Below are 18,963 nucleotides of genomic sequence, written 5' to 3' on the forward strand. Positions count from 1 at the left end.
GTTTTAGCACCACATATGCTAACAGAGTTGGCCTCCGTTTACAAGTTGCATGTGACAGTGTTTGGAGGTTTCTAATTAGTTTCACAGCACAACATGCACTTTGTTTGGCAAACGCAATAGCACTGTTCTGTAAATTGCTTCATCAAAGTGTTAATCTAAATCTAATCTCATGTGGCCTCACCCTTCAGTGAACTAGTACTTAATGCCAACCTTATCAACTGGCCTGACTGTAAGCCACTTACTGGATTAGTGGTGCTGGAAGAGCACAGCAGTTCAGGCAGCATCCAAGGTTCAGCGAAATCGACATTTCAGGTAAAAGCCATTCATCAGGAATAAAGGCAGTGAGCCTGAAGCGTGGACAGATAAGCTAGAGGAGGTGGGGGTGGGGAGAAAGTAGCACAGAGTACAATGGGTGAGTGGGGGAGAGGATGAAGGGGATAGGTCAGGGAGGAGAGGGTGGAGTGGATAGGTGATAAAGGAGATAGGCAGGTAGGACAAGTCCGGACAAGTCATGGGGACAGTGCTGAGCTGGAAGTTTGGAACTAGGGTGAGGTGGGGGAAGGGGAAATGAGGAAACTGTTGAAGTCCACATTGATGCCCTGGGGTTGAAGTGTTCCGAGGCGGAAGTGAGGCATTCTTCCTCCAGGCATTGGTTGGTGAGGGAGCGGCGGTAAAGGAGGCCCAGGACCTCCATGTCCTCAGCAGAGTGGGAGGGGGAGTTGAAATGTTGGGCCACGGGGCGGTGTGGTTGATTGGTGCGGGTGTCCCGGAGATGTTCCCTAGTGCGCTCTGCTAGGAGGTGCCAGTCTCCCCAATGTAGAGGAGACCGCATCGGGAGCAATGGATACAATAAATGATATTAGTGGATATGCAGGTAAAACACTGATGGATGTGGAAGGCTCCTTTAGGGCCTTGGATAGAGGTGAGGGAGGAGGTGTGGGCACAGGTTTTATAGTTCCTGCGGTGGCAGGGGAAAGTGCCAGGATGGGAGGGTAGGTTGTAGGGGGCGTGGACCTGACCAGGTAGTCACGGAGGGAAAGGTCTTTGCGGAAGGCGGAAAGGGGTGGGGAGGGAAATAGATCCCTGGTGGTGGGGTCTTTTTGGAAGTGGCGGAAATGTCATCGGATGATTTGGTTTATGCAAAGGTTTGTAGGGTGGAAGGTGAGCACCAGGGGCATTCTGTCCTTGTTACGGTTGGAGGGGTGGGGTCTGAGGGCGGAGGTGCGGGATGTGGACAAGATGCATTGGAGGGCATCTTTAACCACATAGGAAGGGAAATTGTGGTCTTTAAAGAAGGAGGCCATCTGGTGTGTTCTGTGGTGGAACTGGTCCTCCTGGGAGCAGATACGGCGGAGGCGGAGGTTATGCCAATGTCTCTCCACTTCTAAGCTATCCTTTAAATTGCATGTAGTACCAATATCTGAGTTGATAGATACGAGTGAGAATGCATTTTCTTTATCACCATTTCTTGGCTGTTATTCTTGGCTACTTAAATGGAAAAGACAGGAGGTTAAGGGGATGTGTGAAGGGCAAAATAGAAAGGAATACACATTTACACCATTTGCAGGTAATAAATCATAAGAGAATAGGAATGTGAGGCAAATAGGATATGAAGAGGATGATTTTAATTTAGAGTACTTTCACCTTCAGTAGTTTAGCCTTGATGTAAGTTCAGATGTACTTCTTATATTTAGGGCTTGCACAAATTTAATTGCCACTTTTCAGTCACAGAAACACTGAATGCCACATATAAATGTCAATTGAAATACAGCCATTAACCAACCTCCATGCTCTGTATGAACATTAGAAACACTTCTTCTCAAATCAATTGCTCTCACAATGTTACATTATGTTTTGGGATACACTCTGAATTGCCCTGGTTTTACTGCAAAACAATCCTCAAGTTATACCAATGGAAATGATTGCATTTGTTTTGCGACTGTTTCTCCTCTCCTGAAGCACCAACTCATAGTGAAACATGTTTCCATGTTAAAGGAATTGGGAAAACCTTATGGCACAAAAAAGTCATTTGTCCATTATGTCTGCGTCTACAACAACTTAAAGTATAGGCTCAGCCAGGGAGTTTTAACAGATTATTCAAAATCTAATTCCTGTGCTTATCAATTATTCACATTTTCTACTTATGCATGATGGCGTCTAATCATGAACAAGAACTCTGTGATTTTACCTCTGGATCGCAGAATTACAATTGCACTATCTCTAACGCCTGCTATTTCAGTAATACGTGCTCACTGAAACACAAACCTGACAATGATCTGGGTTGTCTTGTGGTTACAGGTCATTAACATGCTGTGTAGAGGATTTACTAAGGGCCATCAGGACAGCTACAGTAGCAGTAGCAGCTTAGAATTCTGTGCATTCTGCATAATCCAAGCAACAGAATGCAATGCAGATCTGACACAAACACTCTTGCCCGCAATCAAATTTTAAAGTTCATTTTTGATAACAAGAAATAAAGAGTTTCTCTGCTTCTACCCATTTTTCAAAATTCTGCTGTTTTTGAGGCAATTTTAAATATCACTCAGGTCCTTCCAGTGCCAAGGAGTTGGTTAATTGACACCTCACAGTTCTAAACTAAAAGCAGAATGCCAGCAAAATGTTACTTAAATTAAAACCAAAGTCCTTCAGACCATTCAGAAATACAGCAAAGCTTGCTGTTAAAACTCTAATTTATATGAATTATATTTAGTCGTTTTCAAACAAAAACTTTCTTTTGGTAGACTTTAAATTAAATAATCTTATATTAATTTTCTGTAATTTTACAGGATTTTACAGTAATTTGCACATTATGGCACTTTTTGTATCAGCAAGTATTATTACAATGACTAATAAGTGTATTTAACAGAACCACTCATGACACATACCTTGCAAATCTTCTACAAATGCCTGTTCTATCACTTTATCCAATATCCTGATTTCTGAGAGATTTTCTTCAATCAGAAGTTTTATGATTTCTTGACCAAGAAATCCGTTGCCTCCTGTAACTAGAAAGATCTCTCCATTAGCAGGCATCATGTTAATACAGAGTGTACTATAAGTGTTGTGAACTGAATCTTGAATCAAAATTCTGACTCTACTGTGTAGTGGCTGGTAACTACATTTTATACGTCTGCATTAACCTTGAAAACATGCTGATACTGATACTTTAATAGCAATGATTTATAAACTGTGTTCAGTTATTTGAGAATTGCTACATCTGTTAGCCTATTTATTCATTTTGAGGTTATCAGCAAGGATGCATTATTTCATAAATATCCATAAAATTCATGGTCACAATAGATAATACATGTAAATTTGCTCAATAAAGGAAATATGATACAATGTGAATCATTTTTAGATGTAATAGTTCTACTTTAAAAGACTGCTGCAGAACTCCATCAGAAATTGGTTTCAGACACCCTATCAAGATACTATCAAGAGTTAGGCCTGGGACCATTCCATCTCCTTCATGCTCCACAGCAATAATTATTTCAAGTTAACTTTTACTGGTAGCCCCCAGTGATCATGTGATAATCTTTAAAGATTATTTTTAAATCCAAAAACTTTCCATCCATTTCTCATCTGGACAAAGGACAATCACCGACTGAAATTCCGGGCAGAACCCAAGCAGTTCCACTGTCATCGAGGAGAAAGTGAGGACTGCAGATGCTGGAGATCAGAGTTGAAAATGTGTTGCTGGAAAAGCGCAGCAGGTCAGGCAGCATCCAAAGAGCAGGAGAATGACGTTTCGGGCATGAGCCCTGAAGAAGGGATCATGCCCGAAACGTCGATTCTTCTGCTCTTTGGTTGCTGCCTGACCTGCTGCGCTTTTCCAGCAACACATTTTCAGTTCCACTGTCATCCAAAGTTTCCTCAATGCAGCATTGTGATACTAAGTATTGAGTTTGTAAAGGGAAGATTGGCTCACATATAACAAAAGACATTTGAACATTTCTGTTTTGATGATTCCAAAAAAGGTCTGGCTGATATGACTTCTGAGGTTCCAATAAAGAATTGTCTAAGGTCTGAACAACGGACTGCTCAGTGCTCGCATCCCAGAAAATTCCCATCCCCCAACATTAGCTGCTCCATAAACAGCATGCCTTAAAAAGCACAGGCCTTCTGGCACTAATGGGCTGACACTTTTCAACTCCACCAACATCAGAATTTAAACATTTTCATAAGACCATAATATTTAGTAGCAAGATGCAGGCCATTTGCCTCAATAAGTCGTTCTGTTATTCAATGAAATCATGGCTGATCTGAAAATTCTCAATGCAACTCTGTTGCCTTTTTTTTATAAATTGTGAATCTTCTATTGAATAAACATTTGCCTGTCTTAATCTTAAATATACTTAATGACCAAGCCTTGACAGCCCTCTGCAGTAAAGATTTGCTATCGTCAGAGAAAACCATTCCTCCATTTAGCCGAATTGTTTAATGAGTTGATCTTACCTTCATTCCAGCAGAGATCTTGATTACAGCTATCCAAATCTGGAAGAAACATAAAATGTAAAAGGATTAAATTTAAGTAAGATGAAGGGTTTAGCGGTATGAGGTTTAAATGCTGGCAAATTGACCAATGTCAGATTGAAATGTCTTGTCGGCACGATGAATTGAACCAAAGCATCTGTTTTTGTGCTGTATGACTCTGACTCTCTCTTGGTCTTACTGTGAGATTATGGTCTGGTTCAAGACTCTCCTACAAGGAAAAACAGAATGTTAAGGTTTTAATAATATTGCCTCTCATTCTTCTAAATCCCAACGAGTACAGGCCTACCTACTCAACCTTTCTTCATAAGAAAATCCTTCCATACTCTGGATCAATCAAGCGAACCTTCATGGCACTGTCTCCAAAGCTAGAGCATCAGAGGCTGAGGAACGACCAGATAGAAGTACATAAAATTACAGGGAGCATGGATAGTCAGAGTCTTTTTCCCAGGTTGGAAATGTAAAATACTGAGGGCTATAGGTTTAAGGTGAGAGAGGGAAAAGTTTAAAGGAGATATGTGAGGCACATTTTTTCCACACTTACCACAGGTGGTAAGTGCCTGGAATACACTGCCAGGGGAGGTGATAGAAGCAGATAAGAAAGCAACATTTAAGAGGCATTTAGACAGACATATGAACAAGCAGGAAACACAGAAATGCAGACCATGAAGATGGAATTAGTTTAAAATGGCATTATGGGCAGTGCCAACATGGTAAGCCAAAGGGCCTGTTCCTGTGCTGTACTGTTCTATGTGCGATGTTCTACATGCCATATATCTTTCCTTAGTATGGGAACCAAAACCATTCACGGTATTCCAGGTGAGGTCCAATTATTGCCTTGCATAATTTTAACGAGACTTCCCTATTTTTATATCTATTCCCTTTGAAATAAAGACCAGTAGTCCCTTCATTCTCCACATTACCCACTGAGTGTGGATGCTAACTTGTGATTTATCAATGTAAACCCTCAGTACAGCAGACTTCTGCAGCTGTTATATGTTTAAATAATATTCAGTTCCTCTGTTCTTCCAACCAAAGTGCAAAACTTCACATTTTTCCACATTATATTCAATCTGCCAAATGTCTGCTGACTGACTTAAGATTTAGGTACAAAAATAGCCTTTTCGGTCCCTTAAACCATCTCTGCCATACATTAAGATTGCAGCTGATCTGATATTCCTCATATTCATTTTCCTGTGCTTTCCCTATATCCTCGATTCCCCAACTGATCAAGAATCTATCTATCTCATTAAATATACACAAGGACTCTGCTCCCACAACTCTCTGTGACAAGCAGTTCCAAAGATACTCAGCCTTCTGAAGGAAGAAATTCCTCCTCATCTCAATCATAAATTGGTGCACTTTTATACTGAGACAATGCCCTCCAATCCTAGATTTTTCCATGAGGGGAAGCGTCTTCTTGGCATTTACACTGTCAAGTCTCCTATTTGTTTCAGTGGAGATAATTTCTTATTTTTTTCTTTCCAGTGAGTAAAGTCACAACTTATTTATGATTTGGAGATGCCACTACAGTGGATCACTACATGGAAGTCGATTGTGAACTAATCGGACCATACCCTTCGACTGGAAGAGATTGAAGTCCTGAGCAGGGTCTCATTTTCTGCCCCACCACCAAAATGGACCCCTTGGTTCTTGTAACAGACAAGAGGAATTCATCAGACAAATGGGAGTCTGGGAATTCTTTCAAGGTGCCAGCAGTGATCCCAACAAGCCCACTGACAAACTGGAATAATCATCACAAGGAGCCATAGAGAAATGACCAAAGAAGGAGTCAACTTGGACCCCACTAGAGGGCCGTTGCCCTGGGCTTGACATGTACGCTCAAACGATCAGGAAATTTACAAATGCCAGCTTCATCAGCCGTACTCACAAGGTAGAGCAAAACATCACCCATTCACAATGCAATGCCATCCATGTTCTTGAAACCAATCACAACATTGTCATCAAACCAGCAGATAAAGGATGAGCCATCGTCATTCAGAATAGAACAGATTACTGCAAGGAAGAGTACTGACAACAGAACAACCAGGAAGTCTACAGGCAACTACAGGCTGATCCGACCAAAGAACACACCGTAAACTAAACACATTGATCAGGACTCTGGATGCAGTCCTTCAGAGTTCCCTACGCACCCTCATCCCACATAGGTGTAGACAACTTCTACTGCCTTCCAAAGATACATAAAAGCCAATACACCAGGACGTCCCATCGTATTTGGCAATGGGACCCTGTGTGAGAACCTCTCTGGCTATGTCGAAGGCATCTTGAAACCCATTCTACAGGGGACCCCCAGCTTCTGTTGCGACACTACAGATTTCTTACAGAAACTCAGCCCGACGGACTAATCAAACCAGGAATATTCCTCGTCATAATGGTGTTTCATCACTCTACACAGCATCCCCCACAATGACAGCATCACGGCAACAGCCTCAGTACTCAACACCAACAACTGCCAATCTCTGAACACCATCCTACAACTCATCCGCTTTATCCTCGATCACAATGTCTTCACCTTTGACAACCAGTTCTTCATCCAGACACATGGAACAGCCATGGGGAGGAAATTTGCATCCCAATATGCCAACACATTTACGCACCGGTTCAAACAAGACTTCCTCTCTCCGCAGGACCTCCAACCAACATTATACACCAGGTACACTGACAACATTTTCTTCCTCTGGACCCATGGTGAGAAGTCGCTCATAAAACTACACAGTGATATCAACAAGTTTCATCCCACCTTCAAACTCACCACGGACTACTCTCTACTATCTGTCTCATTTTTGGACACATGCCTCTCCATCAAGGATGGGCACCTCAGCATCACACTCTACTGCAAACCCAAAGACAACCTCACAATGCTATACTTCTCCAGCTTCCTCCCAAAATATATTAAAACAGCCATTCCCTATGGACAAGCTCTACGCATATACTGGATCTGTTCAGATGAGGAAGAACGTGACAGGCACCTGGAAATACTCCAGGATACTCTCATAAAAATGGGGTACGATGCTCAACTCATCAACTGCCAGTTCCAACGCGTCACAACAAGGAACCGTTATGACCTCCTCAGGAGACAGACAGGTGTTGCAACCGACAGGGTACCCTTCGTTGTCCAATACTTCCCAGGAGCCAGAAAACTACGCCATGTTCTTTGCGGCTTGCAACACATTATCAATGAGGATTAACACTTCGCCAAAACATTCCCCACACCTCCACTGCTTGCCTTTAAACAACCACCAAGCCTCAAACAGATCATTGTTCATAGCAAACTGCCTGGCTTTCAAGACAACTCCATACAACCCGTCACGGTAGGCGCAATGTCCTGAGGCATGGTACATTGGTGAAACCAAGCAGACGCTACTGCAACAGATGAATGGGCACTGCACAACAATCAACAGACAGGAGTGTTCCCTCCCAGTTGGAGAACACTTCAGCGGTCCAGGATATTCGACCTCAGACCTTCAGGTGACCATCCTCCAAGGCGGACTTCGGGACAGGCAGCAGCAAAACGTGGCCGAGCAGATGCTGATAGCTAAGTTCGGTAGCCATAGGGAGGGCCTCAACCGGGACCTTGAGTTCATGTCACACTACAAGTGATCACCATTGCACTATACACATACACAAAGACACTCCTACACACTCTCCTACACACACACAGACACTCCTATACACAGTCACGCACACAGACACTCACACACACTCCTGCAGACACACACAATCCCACACTCACACATGCACCCTCTCACAGACTTAGACCCCTTTACACTCTCACATACACATATACATTCTCTCTGACAGACACTCACAATCCCCCAGCCCAGACACACACACATACATATACACACACACACACACACATATACATATATGTTTGTGGGTGAACTTGTACTTGCTGAGTTACATTGTACTTTGCTTAAAAACTGCATGTATCCATGTAACTCTGTTAACTCAGATTAGAATCAGTCTAAACATTATGGCACAAAAAACAGCACGCAGGGCGAACACCTTCAACATATTATGTGGGCTCATACCAATTGTTAAAGTTAACCTGAGAATGTAACTTTTCAAAAAAGTGTTGTGATGTACATATGAGTGTGAGAGCAAGAGTGTAAAGAGTGTGCTTGGGGAAGTATGTATGAGCGAGCAAATAAGAGAATGTGAGTGAGTTGAGTGCATACAAGCATGAGGGTGTGATTGAGAGTGAGTGACAGTAATAAGAATAATTTTGAGAGAGTGTAAGTTCAAGAGTGTGTGAACAAGATTTAGTGAATGTGTTTAAAAGTATAATTGAGAGTATGTTTAAGACAGAGTGTTTGAGAAAGCGTGTAAAGGATATGAAAATTAGAAAAGGGTATATGTTTGAGTGTGTAAATGATTGTGAGAAAAAATGAAAGACAGAGAGGAAGTGTGTGAGTGAAAGAGGGAGCAAGTGTGAAAGTGACTGAAGAAGACAAAGTGAAAGGGAACTCAGAGATTGAATGGAACACAGGCGCACACACTTCTCCATCCTCCCCTCTCACCAAAAACCCATCCATTATGTCAAGCTAGAAGAAGAAAGCCCACACAGAAAGCCAACCTGCATCTGTTCTCCATTCTTGGAGAGATGCTGCAAGGACAATTTGGAGTGTATGCCACTTAGAGACAAAAAAGATTGTATTAGCTAAGTCTATTATCTTCTGGCATTTTTTAATGCCCATTGTTATTAATAACTCTTGTTAAAAATGATCAATTTATTGCTTTGAAAGTTTTTGCTTGAAGTGTGTGGTTTCTTGACACCTCAACTTTTATTTTGAAATTTAAATAAATATTCAAATTGAAATATTGTGCTGAAACTTGTCGTTCTGAAATTTAAGCACTGGTGCCTTGATTGTGAAAAATATTAAAATGTGGCTCCTCATACAAATGGTAAGACACATCTGTGCTAACACTACATTAAAATAGTTGATAATAGATAGATTAAGTGAATGGGCAAGGATTTGGTAAATGGACCTTCATGCGGGAAAATGTGCAATTGTCAATTTTGGCAGGAAAGTAGGAAATGATTATTACCTAAATGGTTATAGTTTGCAGAGTTTTGAGATAAAAGAGCTATCTGCATGTCCAAGTACATCACTGGCAAAAACCATGCAGATACAGAAAGAGAAGCATGAGGAGGGGGAGTGGCATTTTTGATTAAGGAAAACATTAATGCTTTAACTGCAAACAATACTTCCGAAAATCATCCAGTGAAAATATATAGATTGAAATTAGAAGTAAAGAAGGAATGTTTACCTCAATTGGATTGTATAATAGATCCATAGAGGAAAATTGAAAAACAAATATGTTGAGAGATCTCAGATGTGTGTAAGAATAATAAGGTTGTAATAGCATCCGATTTTAATTTTCTAGAGATTGGCTGGGACTACCACAGTGTTAAAGGTTTAGGTGATGAAGAATGTTTTAAATGTGTTCAAGAAAATTTTCTTTATCAATATGTAACTGTAACTACAAGAGAAGGAACAAAACTTGACCTTCTCTTAGGTAATAAGAAAGGGCAAGTGACTGAAATGATAGTAGGGGAACACTTTGGGTCTAGTGATCATAATTCTATTTGTTTTAAAATAGTTGTGGAAAAGGATAAGCATGCCATAAAAAAATAAAGTTTTTAATCAAAGTAAAGCAAATTTTAATGGTATGAGACAAGAACTTCCAAATATTGATTAAAGTGGACTATCTGCAGGTAAAGGGACATCTGATAAGTGGGAGGTTACAAAAGTTCAGAGTCATTACGTTCCTGTTAGAGTGAAAGATAAAGATGGTAGGATTAGAGAACAATGGATGAATAAGGATATTGAGGTTCTAGTCACAAATAAAAAATAATCACGTATTAGATATAGACAACAAGGCTCAAATGATAAAGGGTGTAGGGGCATTCATAAGAGGGAGATCAAGAGGCAAACTGACAATATGAGATATGAAATAACTGCACAGAAGTTGGCGTCACATCACTAAGTCACCTTTTATTTACTAGTGCACAGTACACTGGCTGTGGGCAGCCAACTTGGAGTCAGTCCTCACCTGAGGAGATTCTAATGTCCTGGTTATATATTTTTTCTTCCTCATCTTATCTACTTGTCCTTTTATCTTCAGAGATCTATAGTCATGCATTCCAAGGTCCCTCTGACCCTTTACACTTCTCAGTAACCCACCATTTATTTTGTATTCCTTGCCTGTTGACCTCCCCATATGCATTATCTCACTTTTCTGGATTGTGTTTTATTTGCCACCTTTCTACACACTTCACCAGGCTAATTATATTTGTCTGCAATTTCCAGGTTTATATTTCTCTCTCAACCATGCGGCCAATTGTCATATCATCTGCAACATTAGATTACTTTAGATTAGTTATTGTGTGGAAACAGGCCCTTCGGCCCAACAAGTCCTCACTGACCTGCCAAAGGGCAACCCACTCAGACCCATTCCCCTACATTTACCCCTTCACCTAACACTATGGGCAATTTAGCATGGCCAATTCAACAAACCTGCACATCTTTGGATTGTGGGAGGAAACCGGAGCACCTGGAGGAAACCCTCACAGATACGGGGAGAATGTGCTAATTCCACACAGACAGTCGCCCTGGAATTGAACCCGGGTCCCTGGCACTGTGAGACAGCAGTGATAGCACTGAGCCACCATGCCGCCCTAAGTTGTTGGAAGTGATTCTGAAAGATAGGATTTATAAATATTTGGAGGCAAGGAATAATTAGGGATAGTCAGCATGCATTTGTGTGAGGGAAACCAAACTTGATTGAGTCTTTTAAGGAAGTAACCATCAAGATTGATGAAGAAGAGCAGTAGATATTACATGGACTTTAGACAGGCTTTTGACAAGGTTCTACATGGTAGACTAGTTAGTAAAGTTAGATCACATGGGATTCAGGGATCGCTTGCCAATTGGATACAAAATTGGCTTATTGGCAGGATACAGAGGGATAGTGCAGGGTGGTTTTTCAGACTGGAGGCCTGTGACCAGTGGTGTTCCACATCAATCGGTGCTGGGTCCACTTTTGTAATTTACATAGATTATTTAGATGAAACTACTGAAGGCATGGTTAGAGTGTTTGCAGATGACACAAAAAAATGTTGGTACAGTAGACTGTGAAGAAGGTTATCTAGATTACAAAGAGATCTTGATCTTGATCAATGGATCAGTGGGCGGAAGACTGACGGAAGTTAATTTGGATAAATGTGAGGTATTCCATTTTGGTAAACCAAACAAGAATAGGAAATAATTAAAAGTAGGTCCTTGGGTAGTGTTGTAGAACAGAGACCTAGGGGTTCAAGTACATAATTCTTTGAAGTTTATATCACATATAGATAGGTTAAGATATTTAACATGCTTGCTTTCATCACACAGACCTTTGTGTATAGTTTAGTTTAGGATTATGGTCAGCATGGACTGGTTAGGCTGAAGGGTCTGTTTCCACGCTGTATGACTCTATAAGAGCTCTACATTCTATTTTCATATTTCTATTTCATTTACTGTCATATTCTATTTGTTCCTTTTTTATCAACCTTGTGATGACCCTCTACTAGTTTTTAATGCACTCCCACACTTCAGATTGTTATTATTATTTGCAACATTGTTCTTCTTTTAATCTAATTGTATCCTAACCTCCTGAATGAACTACTGGTTGTTCTTTCTTCCTGAGTATTTCTTTTCAACCAAATGTACTTTTGTTAAATGTTTTAATTGTAAGTGTAAAGACTGTAACAAAGATAGCCAGGTGGACCTTATAGAATGTGAGTTCCCTGATTGGGGCTGTTAAATTGATCCAATCAGGGAGCCCTGGCTGACAAATATAAACAAGAGTGTCACAGGTTCTGTTTAATCTGAGACTGACTCTCTGGAAACTGGATCAGTATCATAGAATCTCCAGTGTGGAAGCAGGCCACTCAGCACATCAAGTTCACATTGATCTTCTAAAGAGTCTCCTACCCAGGCACATGCCCCTACACTATTCCTGTAACCTTGCTTTTCCCATGGCTAATTCATCTAAGCTGCACATCATAGATTGTGGGTGCATCCTGAGAAACCCACGTAGACACAGCAAGAATCTGTAAAGTCCACACAGACAGTCATCCTAAAAGTGAAATTGAACCTGGGTAGTGAGGCAGCAGTGCTAACTACTGAGCCACCATGCTGCACCAGTTTGTGAAGTATTACACACATGTACATAAAAGGTAACTTGATGATGGGAGTTATTTGTGTTTCTTTAAATATTTCCCATTTTTCATTTCCTGCCATACATTTGTATATTTATCAAGTAAATCATAACCATTTCTCCCCTGAATCCTCTGTAGCTAGCTTGAGGTTTAAGATTAAGATTTGTGACTGGAATTTACAACTTAACATAAAATTCAAGAGTATTATGGTGACTATTTCCCAATGGATCTTTTGCTGTGACACTTTTAATTAACACTATTTTATTATGCAATGTTAGATTTAAGATAGGTTTCCTAATCAGTACCACAATGTGTTGATTCAGGAGACAGTCACAAAAGCATTCTATCAACTCATCTCTAGGTCATTCCTTCCAATTTGATTGTGCCATTCTATGTGAAATTAAAAGTCTTCCACAATTATTGTGTTTTGTTTGTTACATATACCGACAGTTCCTCGACTAATGTTCTGTCAAACAATCTAACTACTTTTAGGGAACCTACAAACAATGCCAAACCAAAGTTTTCTGGTTCTTGTTATTCTTCATTCCCATAAATATGGGTGCCACTACATCCTCTTACTAAGCCAGCTGCTTTCTCACTAATATCCTGATGTCATCCTCTCCTATCGTGAAGTTTCTAAAATATCTACATATTATGAAACACAACAAATCTGATAAGTTTTAGAGCTTGATCTCAGGCAAGACCAACAGAAAGGAATAATGTGCAACCTTATCTGTCATTGCCAAGCTTCACAAGATGAAATTACCAAGTATGCAAAATAGAGGAAACTGAAGTTAGCAAATAGTTTGGGAATCCAAAAGTTATGAAGCTCAAAGCAATGCTTATTTGTACTAATGTATTAGTTATATGTAAATTTGTTGTGCATGCTGTAAAAGGCAAATTGGCAGTATATTAAACACATTGAGCAATTCCAACACAAATGCACTATTGTGATATTCAAGGTGGCCTTTCCCTTCCAATGCAAATTCAGATAAGGAGTAGGTTTAGTGAGATAGTTTGTATTAACAAACTTATTTGGACACCTCTAAAATGATTCCCTCAAGTTGATTTGAACATTTCTGAGCCTTCAACGAAGGATCAGTTCACCAGATTCAGGGTCGGCTTGTCAATTAGATACAAAATTGGCTTGATGGTAGGAGACAGAAGGTAATGGTGGAAAAGGGTTGGCTTTCACATGAGAGGCCTGTACCAGTGATGTTCTGCAGGCATCGGGCTGGGTCCAATGTTGTTTGTCATTTGTAGATATGATTTGGATGAGAATTTAGGAGGGAAGATTAATAAGCTTGCGGATGACACCAAAATTGATGATATAGTTGACATTGAAGGTTATCTAAGATCACAAACAGATCTTGATCAGTTGAAGCAATGGGCTGAGGTGTGGTGGATAGAGTTTAATTTGGATAAATGTGAAGTATTACATTTTGGTAAAGCAAACAAGGGGAGGACTATCCAATTCATATATAATGCTGTTGAACAGAGACCGAGGGGTCAGTTTCACAGATACTTGAAACTTGCATTATAGATAGGCGAGATGGTTAAGAAGGCGCTTGTCTTCATTGGTCAGACCAACAATTATAGTTGTTGGAATGTCATGTTGAGATTGTACAGGACATTGGTGAGGCCACTTTTGAAGTACTAGTTGCCCTGTTATAGAAAGGATACTATTAAATTGGAAAGATTGACCAGGATGTTGCCAGGAATAGAGGGTTTGTTTTGTAAGAAGAGGCTGGATAAACTGAGAATTTTTTCACTGGAGCACTGAAGGTTCGGGTGAGCTTATAGAGGCTCATGAAAACATGAGAGGTATAGACAAGGTGAACAGCAAAGGCCTTTTCCCTAGGGTGGGGGCTTTCAATATCAGGTGGCACATTTTTAAGGTTATTAGAGAAAGATTTAAAAGTGACCTGAGGGGCAACCTGTTCACACAGAGGGTGGTTCATATGTGAAATAAACTGCCAGAGGAAGTGTATGCAGATACAGTTGCAACGTTTAGAAGACATTTGGATAGATAGATGAATAGGAAAGGTTTAGAGGAATATGGGCCAAAACCAGGCAAGTAGGATTAGTTTTATTTTTGGAAACTTGTTTGGCATGGACACAGTCGCAGAGTCATACAGCACAAAAACTGACCCTTTGGTCCAACTATTCAGGGCCAAACATAATCCCAGACGAAATTTCCCCTGCAACATGTCCCTCCAAACTTTTTCTATTCATGTACTTATCAAAATGTCTCTTAAATATTGTACCACTTCCTCAAAAAGTTCATTCCATACATTAACCATCCTGTATAAAAGATTTGCCTCTTATGTCTTTTTTAAATCTCTCTACTCTCACCTTAAAAATGTGCCCCCAGTCTTGAAATCCCCCATCCTCAGAAAAAGACTACCATGAACTCTATCTATACCCCCTCATTATTTTATAAACTTCAATAAAGTCGACTCTCAATCTCCAACACTCCAGTGAAAAAAATCCTAGCCTATCATTGTTTCTTTATGACACAAACCTTCCAGACTTGAGAACATACTAGGAAATCTCTTTTGTATCCCCTCCAGCTTAACAATATCCATCCTAAAACTGGGCAACCAAAACTGGACACAGTATTCCAGAAGAGTCCTCACCAATGTCCTGTGCAACTTCAACATGGCATGTTGGACCGAACAGTTTGTTTCCGTGCTGTACAACTCTATGACTATTCATTTGCCCGTATGTCAACGTTAGAGGCAGTGACATAGCAGTATTTAGTTGCCTGGTTTTCTCACTGTCATTGCACTAGAGACAAATCAGACTAGGACTTTTACGAGACTGCGATAGCTGCATTTACTTTCTTCCCTTCCTTCTCCTCACAAAGTGTCCTCTGGACCACAGGAGGTACTGATTGAACTTTATTACTAATTTCTACTTTGGGAGTTCAATGATGTGCTCCACAGTTTAGTGTATGCCTCAATAGTTCTGATTTCATGTGGTGGAAATGCGTAAGGTGATCATTACCATGCATGGAGGGGAATAGCCCTTGTCAGCGAGTAGCTATCCCATTTCTACCTTGGCGAATCAAAGTGATGCTTTTGATGATAGGCATTTAGTGAGATGAATTTCTTGATGTGATTGTACAACTAAACAGTGATCAAACAATAGCTTTTGCATACTTTTGGTACGGAGCACCTGCCAAGTTACTTGCATACAAGGACAGCATGGTGGCTGAATGGTTTGCACTGCTGCCTCACAGCACCATGGATCTGGGTTCAATTCTGACCTTGGGTGACTGTCTGTGTGGAGTTTGCATGGGTTTCCTTGTGTGCTCCAGTTTCTTCCCAAAGATATGCAGGTTACATGGATTGGCTATGGTATAGGCAAGGTTACAGAATAGGGTATGGCTCTGGGTGTGTTGCTCTTCGGACAGTTGGTGCAGATCTGTTGGGCCAAATGGCCAGTTTCCACACTATAGGGATTCTCTAAATTTCGCACCATTGGTAATTCATTATCCTGACAAACTGACTTTGTGTTTCTTCCTGGTCTCGACTTCTCAGGGAGACCTTCTCCCTGTTGTTACCTTCTGTTGTTTGTTCACTGGGTGCTGGGACAAAAACCTGGACTTTCAACCTTACAACAATGCAGGTTTAACTGCACCACATGGACCACAGAGGTAAAAGGGGACTCACTGTTACCCTCTCCAGTCCAATTAGAGATGGACAATAAATGCTGGCCTTACCAGCAATGCTCACTCCTCATTAACATTTTTGTTTGTTTTATCAGTTTTCAACCATTACACTTAAATAGGTGCACTGCCAATACAATGGGCGGATGGAGTGAATTTTTGAGGTGATGAAACGGGTACCAGTCAAGTGGATTGCCTGAGTATTGTTGGAGCTGCATCATCCAGACAAATGGCTTGTGCCTTGTAAATTGTGGACAGGCGTTGGGAAGACAGGAAATGAGTTACTCACTGAGGATTCTCAGTTTCTGACCTGCTTTTGTGACCATTGTATTTAACGGCTATTTAGTACAGTCTCAGTTTCTGTTCAATAGTTACCTGGAGGATGTTTGCCATTGTTGAATCCTCTATATTATGATATTGAATGTCAAAGGGAAATGATTAGATTCTCTTTCGTCGGTAATTGCCTTGTGTGGTGTGAATATTACTTACTATTTGTCAGCCCAAGCTTGAATTTCATCCAGGTTTTGCTGCAGGTGGACAGGCAGGAGGCTAGAAGAACACAGAAAGCCAGGCAGTATCAAAGTCAACATTTCAGATATAACCATTCTTCAGGAATGGAAAACTGGGTGGGGGAGCTGCAGATAAGGCCAGTTTTGGGTAGAAAGAGAGGCGAAATGGGTATGTAGTGATAGGTGACTACAGGTGGTGGGTATGACCTGGTTGGTCAATGGGAGGAATAAATCCACTTGGTAGCTGCAAGGGGTGGTAGGTGGAATGGAAGGGAGGAGGCAGGCTAGAAAGGGAATCAGGGAATGAATGGTTTGAAATCAGAGAATCAATGTTGAGTTCTCCGGGCGATAGGCTGCCCAAGCGGAAGATCGAGTCATAGTCATAGAGACATACAGTATGGAACCAGACCCTTCGGTCCAACTCATCCATGCCGACTAGGTATCCCAACCCAGTCTAGTCCCACCTGCCAGCACCTTTTCCAAATCCATCCAAACCCTTCCTATTCATGTACCCATCCAAATGCCTCTTAAATGTTGCAATTGTACTCCTCCACCACTTCCTCTGACAGCTCATTCCATACACGTACCACCCTCTGTGTGATAAAGCTGTGCCATAGGTCTCTTTTATATCTTTCCTCTCTCACCCTAACTATACCCTCTAGTTCTGGATTCCCCCACCCCAGGGAAAAGACCTTGTCTATTTGTCCTATCCATGCCCCTCATCATTTTATAAACCTCTATAAGGTCACCCCTCAGCCTCCGCCGCTCCAGGGAAAACAGTCCCAGCCTACTCTACCTCTTCCTATAGCACAAATTCTCCAATCCTGGCAACATCCTTGTAAATCTTTTCTGAATCCTTTCAACTTTCACATCTTTCCAACAGGAAGGAGACCAGAATTGCATGCAATATTCCTAAAGTGGCCTGACCAATGTCCTGTACAGCTGCAACATGACCTCCCAACTCCTGTACTCAATATTCTGACCAAGTGCCTTCTTCACTACCATATTTAACTGTGACTCCACATTCAAGGAGCTATGAACCTGCACTCCAAGGTCTCTTTGTTCAGCAACACTCCCAAGGACCTTACCATTAAGTGTATAAGTCCTGCTAAGATTTGCTTTCCCAAAATGCAGCACCGTGCATTTATCTGAATTAAACTGCATCTGCCACTTCTCAGCCCACTGCCCATCTGATCAAAATCCTGCTATAATCTGAGGTAACCTTCTTTGCTGTTTACTACACTTCCAATTTTGGTGTCATCTGCAAACTTACTAACTCTACCTCCTGTGTTGACATCCAAATCGTTTGTATAAATGATGAAATGTAGTGGACCCAGCACCAATCCTTGTGGCACTCCACTGGTCACAGGCCGCCTGTCTGAAAACCAACCCTCCACCACCACCCTCTGTCTTCTACCTTCAAGCCGGTTCAGAATCCAAATGAGTAGTTCTCCTTGTATTCCATGAGATCTGTCCTTGCTAACCAGTCTCCCATGGGGAACCTTGTTGAATGCCCTACTGAAGTCACATAGATCACGTCCACCTCTCTGCCCTCATCAATCCTCTTTGTTACTTCAAAAAACTCAATCAAGTTTGTGAGACATGATTTCCTTAAGGCATTGTTCTCCCAATTTGTAGTCTGATTCACTGTGCCAATGGAGGAGACCAAGGGTGGACATGTCTGAGACGGACTGGGAAGGGGATGGCTGGTGACCGGGAGATCAGGCTGTTCTTTACGGGCCCGGCTAAAAAGTTCAGCGAAGTGCTCCCTTATTTCACATTCGGTCTCACTAATGTAGAGAAGACCACATTGGGAGCACCAGTTGCAGCAAACTTTGTGGAGGTTAGTGGTGTGGAAAGTGATGACAAAGGGGACCCTGTATTTTATTATGTTTGAAAGCAAGGATGACTTAGAACAGTGAAGCAGGGAATGGCGGCGGTGTGGTGGAGGGTTGTCTGGAAGGCAGAGGGGGGAGAAATACTTGTTTAAAATAAGTGGACATCTGGCATGCTTGGAAGTGCTTGACAGCAGATATGACAGAGACGGAATAATTGGGAAA

At 41.3% G+C, this 18,963-nt stretch overlaps 1 protein-coding gene across 1 annotated transcript in view; it reads right to left on the reverse strand.

The window, feature by feature from the left end:
• hsd3b1 (hydroxy-delta-5-steroid dehydrogenase, 3 beta- and steroid delta-isomerase 1) overlaps positions 1–16,946 on the reverse strand; it is a 37,615-nt gene extending 20,669 nt beyond the window's left edge. Inside the window, exons 1-3 of the mRNA XM_060832790.1 lie at positions 16,884–16,946; positions 4,456–4,494; positions 2,886–3,005 (exon numbers count right to left, since the gene is read on the reverse strand). Of these exons, the coding sequence (XP_060688773.1) occupies positions 2,886–3,005; positions 4,456–4,494; positions 16,884–16,911 (187 nt within the window). The 5' untranslated portion in view covers positions 16,912–16,946. The remainder of the gene's footprint in view (positions 1–2,885; positions 3,006–4,455; positions 4,495–16,883) is intronic.
• Between the last annotated feature and the right edge of the window lie 2,017 nt (positions 16,947–18,963).

This window comes from Hemiscyllium ocellatum, chromosome 12, assembly GCF_020745735.1.
Source record: "Hemiscyllium ocellatum isolate sHemOce1 chromosome 12, sHemOce1.pat.X.cur, whole genome shotgun sequence".
Classification (NCBI taxonomy): Eukaryota; Metazoa; Chordata; class Chondrichthyes; order Orectolobiformes; family Hemiscylliidae; genus Hemiscyllium; species Hemiscyllium ocellatum.